The sequence below is a fragment of the Hibiscus syriacus genome, unplaced genomic scaffold, assembly GCF_006381635.1.
Source record: "Hibiscus syriacus cultivar Baekdansim isolate YM2019G1 unplaced genomic scaffold, ASM638163v2 tig00110890_pilon, whole genome shotgun sequence".
In the NCBI taxonomy this organism is placed as follows: Eukaryota; Viridiplantae; Streptophyta; class Magnoliopsida; order Malvales; family Malvaceae; genus Hibiscus; species Hibiscus syriacus.
In genome coordinates, this window is record NW_024062900.1 from 2,334,303 (window position 1) to 2,342,454 (window position 8,152).

General features: G+C 31.7%; 1 protein-coding gene across 1 annotated transcript; it reads right to left on the bottom strand.

Moving 5' to 3' along the window:
• Nucleotides 1-5,070: 5,070 nt before the first annotated feature.
• Nucleotides 5,071-7,700, bottom strand: LOC120144509 (calmodulin-binding protein 60 B-like). The gene is made up of 8 exons (XM_039158550.1): nt 7,487-7,700; nt 7,319-7,400; nt 7,083-7,135; nt 6,467-6,954; nt 6,220-6,380; nt 5,930-6,136; nt 5,641-5,815; nt 5,071-5,524 (listed from the first exon to the last, which is right to left on the bottom strand). Exons 1-8 carry the CDS (start codon nt 7,588-7,590, stop codon nt 5,277-5,279), a joined length of 1,518 nt encoding a protein of 505 aa, XP_039014481.1. The 5' UTR covers nt 7,591-7,700; the 3' UTR covers nt 5,071-5,276.
• Between the last annotated feature and the right edge of the window lie 452 nt (nt 7,701-8,152).

The window sequence follows — 8,152 nt, forward strand, 5'->3', positions numbered from 1 at the left end:
GTATTTTTGGATTTAAATTGATTTTTCATGTTAAATCGAGATTGTTGGATTATAGTAACTAGATTGTAAATTCAGTAAAACTACAAGGAAAAAATTGGAAAGAATGAATATTTTTTCATATTTGGCTTTGAATGATGGTATGGACAATTGGCATGGTAATTTGAAAATTATCATGACTTGTAAAGGGTAAAATGGTCTTTTAGCATAAAATAAATTTTTAATTCATTTTAATTAGTTTTAAGGCAAGTGAATCAAGATATTTCGATGGAAAATCAAGAAATTTTTTCTTCTACCTCCTTCAAACTGTGGCCTCCATATCTAAGGTAAGAAAAAATTTACTTTTCATTTTTAAGTCATTTTATTAGGTTTTAAGACTAAGGTGTGAAATAGTGAATTAATCTACATCAAATTCTCTATTATTTGGTATAAATATTTTATGGTTTTATTGTTTGGATCATTGGTTTGGTTATTAGGGTGGATGAAGAACAAGTTGGATTTTAATCATTTAAGGATGGTTTTTTTTATTTATTAGATGTTGTTGAGTTGTTTCTAAGCATGTGTGATGAATAAAATCAATTGGAAATACATTTACAAGGATTTGGGTGAGACTAGGGTTTGAAGGAAAGATTCATTTTGGATTGAATATGATTTGGAAATATTTGAGATTTCATGGGAATGATGTTTAGAAGATGAATTCATGTTTGAATCAAGTTGAAAATCAAGCTAGATACACTTTATTATATTCATCCATCAAAACAATTAGGGAAAAATATTGAAAATTTTCCCTATAGAAATGGTATTAGAATGATTCTACATGCTTTGAAATGTGATTGGAAGTTTGTGAAAGTCTAGGGACCTATTCATATATTCGAAGAATTTTTGGGATCAAAGTATTATTGTTCAATAATTGATATACTATGGTGGAATTTAATGTTAGAATTAGGGGTGCTTATCAAGCGAGTCGATCGCAAGTTGGACAGTGTTCGACTCGTTCTCGTTAAAAAATTTTGTTGCTCGATTCGAATCGTTGCTCGTTAAACTCATTAATTTTTTCTCGACTCGTGCTCGTTAAAAGAACTTGTTGCTCGAGTCATTGCTCATTAAGCTCACCAAAATTTTTACCTTATTTTCTTAAGTATAGGTAAAATATACTAATACTATACAGAGCTTAATATAAACATAAATTGATAAATTTAACCAAAAATATTATCAAAAGAGTGTATGAAACAATTTCAAAGTCTAAACTCCAAAGTAACAATCCACAAATACATTAAAATAATAAATATGGTTTGATTTTTGAGTGTAGTAAAATACTAATTAATAATTTAGTATTTTTTATTGTTTATTAGAAAATTAATATATTAGTAATTTATCATCTTTTCTATTATCTATTAGTAAATTAGTAATTTTTTAATGAAATAATTTTTGAAGAACTACTAAAAATATATATATAAAAAATTAACGAGCTACTCACAAACTTATCGAGTCGAGTTGGACTTTGATTGAATCAACTCGTTGAAGTCTCGAGTTGAGCTCGAGTTCGAATCAAGTCATCATGAATCGTGTTTTTATCGAGCTTTGACTGAGTCGAGTTCGAGCTGCTCAACTCATTGAGCGCCCCAAGTTAGAATGTTGAATTTGATATTAGAAGGTGAAATTGGACCATTTTGAGAAGTTGGTAAAGTTTAAGGAACAAATCGCAAATATGGAAAAGTTAGAAATTTAAGTTAAAATTGTGTAATTGTTGAGGTATTATGCTGGAATTAAATGAATAAATTTTTAATTATGTTAATTGAAGAAAAATGTCAAGGGGTCATTTTGAATAAATTGGAAAAGTTGGAGCAAATTCTAAAAGAATACATTTTTTATTTAGTAGATGTTGTTGAGTTGTTTCAAAGAATGTGTGATGAATAAAATCAATTGGAAATACATTTACAAGGATCTGGCTAAGGTTAGGGTTTGAAGGAAAGATTGATTTTGGATTGATTATGATTTGGAAATATTTGAGATTGCATGGGAATGATGTTTAGAAGATGAATTCATGTTTGAATCAAGTTGAAAATCAAGCTAGATACACTTTATTATATTCGTCCATCAAACAAATTAGGGAAAAATATTGAAAATTTTTCCTAAGCTTAGAAATGTTATTAGAATGATTCTACATGATTTTAAATGTGGTTTGGACCAATTTGGAAGTTTGTGAAAGTGTAGGGATCTATTTGTATATTTTAAGAAATTTAGAAATTAAAGTATAATTGTTCAATAATTGATTTACTATGGTGGAGTTTAATGTTAGAATGTTGAATTTGATATTAGAATGTGAAATTGGATCATTTTGAGAAGTTGGTAAAGTTTGAGGAACAAATCGCAAATATGGAAAAGTTGGGAATTTAAGTGAAAATTGTGTATTTTTTTTAGGTATTATGCTGGAATTTTTAATTAATTTAATTGAAGAAAAATGGCAAGGGACCAATTTTAATAAATTGGGAAAATTAGGGCTAATTCCCAAAGAATTCATTTCATTGGTCAAGAATGTGAAATTGAGATGAATATGGGGATTATATCGAATATGCATTTATTGTATAATCATTAATTTTTATGTTAATATGCACCTATTATGTTATTGTAGATACTAGTATATGCTTTAAATTTTATATGTTGGTAAATTATACTCGCATAGATTGTATTGGAGATCGTGAGATGAGTAAGCTTAAAGCTAAGAAAAAGTACAAGAATAAAGGCTTATACTGAAAATAAATGCTCACTAGTGAGGCATTACCAGGTAAATGTATTATGGTTTTTATGCTATCGTAGATGATATGAGGATGGCTTGTGATGAGCCAACCTTGAATGGTTTTGAAAGAAAAGTTTTAAATTATATCGTGAATTATTTTTATTCTGTTTACAAAATGATGTGTCGATAATTTGAGTATAAATTACTCAATACATTTATATGATATTTTATTTAAACATTGTTTGAATAATTTCTGAAAATGATTTTGAAAGGATTATGTAGTATGAAGTATTTAAAGTATTTATACGAAATTTGATAAATGAACTGCCCAATGTAATGATTTTTGATAAATAATAACTGAACATGTTGATACATACATGTATATATATATATATATATATATATATATACACACACAGTGGATAAATGAATATGATATGAATATGATATAAAGGTCCTTGTATGTTGCATTGAGAGTCGTAGGTACAATTGGCATGCCATGAGCTAGTGTGAATTCGATTTTGATTTGGTACATTCGTGTACATTTGATGATTGCACCTGGAGTGCATTTTTTGTATCTGATTATTGCACCTATACTGCATATTTATGTTTCTGATGATAACACCTAGAGTACTTATTACGCACAGTCGTTTGACACACGTATTTTACATTCTCTTAAAATATACATGGGATTATGAAAATGAAATGTGAAAGTTATGAAATGTGATTGAATAGAAAAAAATATAAAATGATTATTGTGATTAATATTGAATACCATGATTTTTTTAAATAAAATCATGAGATGATTTTTGGCATGATATGCCTTTTATGTAACAAAGTATTTATATATGTGATATGAGTCGAAAGAAAAGTATTGTTTACTGAGTATTCGTATTTGGCACTATATGCTTATACTTGTGTTAAGGAATGATTTTTCAGGTTTAATTTCATTAAAAGGAGAAAGGTTTGAATTATCATTTTTATATTTTTTATACGATGGTAATATCACTCTTATTATTTATGATCTTTTGATAATTTAAAATGTCTTACCTTAGTTTATATGCCTCATTAAGTGAAAACTTAGTATGTGATTGTTTCACGCATAGGTAAAAGAAATAGATCGGAGTAAGGAACATGGTTTGACATCACATTTGAAGATCATATAAGCTCTCCAATATCAGTATGTTATTTTCTAATTATTTGACTTTTCTAGTTGGTATGTATATTGTATGAGTATTATGTTGCTCTGATATGATAGTATAAATTAAACTGTAAACTATTAAATATACAGACAAAAAATGGCCACAATTAAGTATAATAAAGAATAGATGCATGAATAGAAGTCTACTGAGTTATGTTTTAAATGTTATCAGTATAGAATTTTACAGTATGCGGATTTTAGACAGGTTTAACGTTATATGAAACAGTATCAAATGACTATATTACTACCTAAAATCAAGTTTGAAATGAATGAATGATAAAATATTTTTTCTATTTTTACTCTAATAAATGTTTTAGTGATTGAAGTAAATTTAATATTTTTAAAAGAAACAAAATTTTACGGGTATTTAAGTATGAAATGTTATAAAAGATAAATATAACATCTTTAACTCGTATTTGAGTACGTATACGAGTTAAGGGTGATATATTTCGTCATATTTATTCTAAGTTAGGCCAAGGGGTTACATGTCACCTCTCGAAAAGGCAACATGCAAATACAATGGATCTGGCAAGATTCATATATACTGATTGCCAGTTATATTTATTCATTTTGTTGATTTACATACAACAATCATGATTCTAGACCTAAAATCATCACACGTAAAAGATCAATATATAACCCCTAGAACCACAAGAAGGGATTTATTTTTATACATTCATTCATTCACTCTCTCCAAATCAGAAAGGTTTACCTGTCATCTGGCAATAAACCCCATTTGTTCCATCAACAAATATTAATCATTAATTTTTATTTAAAAGTATAAAATTAAATAAGAAATAATTATACATTGCTTCGAGAACAAATTGATGATTTTATTACACTAATATTTTTAACTTACAAACACCATTTGCAAACACCCTTGTTTTGTTGCAATTGTTAGTTACAAGTTATAAAGGTGAAATCTTCAGCTACATAATAAACCTAGGATACTAATATTGGCTGCCCTCCTACAACCTCATGCTACATACAAGTTACGCCACATTTCCATAACAGAAGCACAACATAAGACATCTACGAGATTATTGTCTCCTAATTTCATAAAACATGTTGGAGATGGTTAATTGATATGCAATTGTTTCTACTGATTTATATACATATACCTTGTGGCAGCCAGTGTCGCCTTCTTGCAGCACCGCGCCTAATTGACCTCCATTGGATAACGGCTCGTAATTTCAACCACCGAGCTTTGGAACATACATCTCTTGCCTCCTTGATGCTTCGATTATGTACATTGAAGCTTGGGGAAGAAGCAAGGGTGCCTATAGATGATGATTCATAATCCGGAGTCAAAATAAATCCATCTCCCCCATTTCCTTGAGCTCATGCAGGAGCAGCTGATGTTAAGCTTAGCATTTGAGTATGAGGATTATCCTGATTTATATCAAAATCTGTATCCGTGAAAAGTGAAAAACCATTGTCTCCATTGTAAGGGAAGATTCCCTCCATTCGAAAACTGTTTCTTAGCATCGGATTAAATGCTCCAATTCCCTGGAATTGATTGGGGTCTTCCACTTCATAGGTATAGGATGCTGAGGATTGGTTGAATCCCAATGACATGTCTTGTTGATCTGCATATATAAAGATTTCATAATCATATAATACATGTGTTTTGCACTTCAATTAATAAAGAATGAATTCAAAGTCTGAAACCGGTTGAACCCTAGTGGCATGTCTGGTCTTTTACCTTGGTTTGAAGCTGAGAAATCAGGTTGCTGCAGAAGCAAATTCGAGGTGCCTACTGGTTCAGGCAGAAGATCTGTAAAGAGCATTGAAGGGCTGGCCGTAATCGCTCGCCGATCGATCAAGACCAGGTCCCGAACATTCTTGTAAGCTTGTCTCTTTGCATCTTCCACTAACAGCTGTAAAAATGAATTGCAAGAAAATCATTCAATCTTATATTCTTATGTAATATATATGGAACATACTAAGGTGAAGTACTGTAGTTACGAAATTCATGGATATAACACACATACCTTCCGGGAAAAGTTTAAGTTTTCCACAGGCAGGTAATTTTGGCCATCAAATGTTACTTCAATGACCTGGTAAATGGAGTTTAAGAGGAGACCAACTCTTTGTGTGGCTCCGTTGTAGGCATACCACTCATCATCATCGAGAACACAAGTTAAGGCATGTTCTTTGATTCTATCCCATACCCTGTTTGAGATCCCACCACCTAGTATCTGCAGTTATGTCACAATTCAGACTGGTTCAAACAAAAAACATTAGATGTTGTTATGGGCATGAAGAATTTTTTATTTATTACATTGCATAGTGTGGATGGATCAGTAACTTGCAGCCGCAGGAAGTCCTTTATGTTATGAATATTTTTAGAAGCCAATCGTGCATGGGAGGCGCCATCTTTCGCTATCCTTTCGAGACGCCATACTTCATCACGTAGGTGCGGGGGGTAGTGTTTCTTGTACACTGTATATGAATAAATTTCCATGTCAGTTTTTAAGATTATACTGAATATGGAATTGAAGTTGAAAATCTAAGTGTTTGAGCTTTACATTCTCCACGATGATCCTTCACCATGAATGCTTCACTTATAGCCTCCCTGATCGTCACTTCACCAGCAATTCGTTGTACAATTCTAGCTCCTAAACGGAACTTTCTGCTTCTTATCCAGCTCGAATTGTCGGTGAAAACCACATTATCAACAGTACCTACACCATCTACCATCGTACAGTTGACATCCCCCGTTACCAATGGCCTTCTACCTTCTCGCTCACGAAGAACACTGGCATTGAATTCATTTTCCGACCAAACTTGTCGTTCATTAGCGCCGAAATCACCATTGAGAACAACAATCTTGACCTTAACCGATGACAGGGATGAGACCCTTGTTTGGGTAGTTGCATCAACTAGGACAATCCTAATGGGATTCCCATTCTCAGCCTCAACCTTGCTGCCTGTAAATATGGTTGAAGGCAGTTTATCGGAAAAATACAACTGCAGCCTTCGTCCTCTAGGTGCCTCGATCTTATTAAGCGAGGATCTAAAACGGTAAAATACCAACTTAGACTATTAATCAATTAGACAATAAACATGCTGCATACGGATACATATAAACATGGAGGATATACATCAAAATGCTTGAGCCAACGTTGAGGTGAAATAACTGACCTTGAAGATGAAGTAATGGAGGACAGAATTGCAGTATCGACCGCCTCACGAACCTAATAATGGATAAAATACAATGATAAACTGAGAAATCAGGCAAATCAAACCAAGATTGAAAAGTAAAGATACAATTGAAGCTAATAAGTTCATTGATACTATAATAGTAAGCTTTGACAGCACAAAATATTCCCCCAGTTGAGCTCAAATGAAGTAGAATCAACATATAAAGCAGGGCTTACCCATAACCGAAGCATTGGTTCCAGGTTGAACACAATTTTGTTGAAGGAAAGCCCTCCAACACCCATTATGCTTCGAACAGCGCTGCAAAGAAAAAAAACAAGAAATTAAAGAAAATTAAAAAAATGCAAAATTATTAACCTTTAACGAAAAAATAATACCCAACGCACTTTTTGAGATTAGCTCTTCTTTTAGGCCCAGGAGCCATGAGTTCCCAGCTCTCATCATCATCATCACCATGATCAGGAGCAGTTCTCTTACAAGGAAGCATCATGAAAAAAGAAAGTTGGAAACTGCAATAAATTAGAAAGAAGAAAAGTAAACACTTGGTAACCCAAATGCTCTCCAACTGGTTGTTATAAATACCCAGAAAGCACAACACTTTCGTTGACTTATAAAAAATCTCGAGTAATAGAAAGTACCTGGAATTTACCCTTTAAAACCACTGTTTTAAAACACGTAATATCGATCAAGTCAAGAAAATATTGTATTTAAATGATAAAAAGGATTGAAAGCAACAAGAAAAAAAAAGGAAGATTCAATATCCAAATTTTGTAAGGATATACTTAAATCGTACACATCACTAGACCAGAGTTTAACTAAAAACTGATATTAAAATATCATTGGGATTTCAAGGGTAAAACGAATTTAATGATGTGGAAAATGGAAGAAACGCGTGATCATCATTGAAAAGTAGATTAAAAAAGAGGTACAATGAAAACGAGTCATCCGACAAATTGGAATAGGACGGCTACATGTGTTTGAATTTAGTTCTTCTTCTGACAAGAAATTTATGACAAAAACACGGTTAGATTGGATGGAGATCGCGCGATCGA

Bases quoted from the DNA above. Each gene is read 5' to 3' on its own strand.
- LOC120144509 (XM_039158550.1), bottom strand. From the start codon at position 7,590: ATGATGCTTCCTTGTAAGAGAACTGCTCCTGATCATGGTGATGATGAT. The intron at 6,137-6,219 runs GTAATAAATAAA...ACATAACTGCAG, and splicing joins ATCCATCCACACTATGCAAT to ATACTAGGTGGTGGGATCTC. The intron at 5,525-5,640 runs GTAAAAGACCAG...TTATATATGCAG, and splicing joins TTTCTCAGCTTCAAACCAAG to ATCAACAAGACATGTCATTG.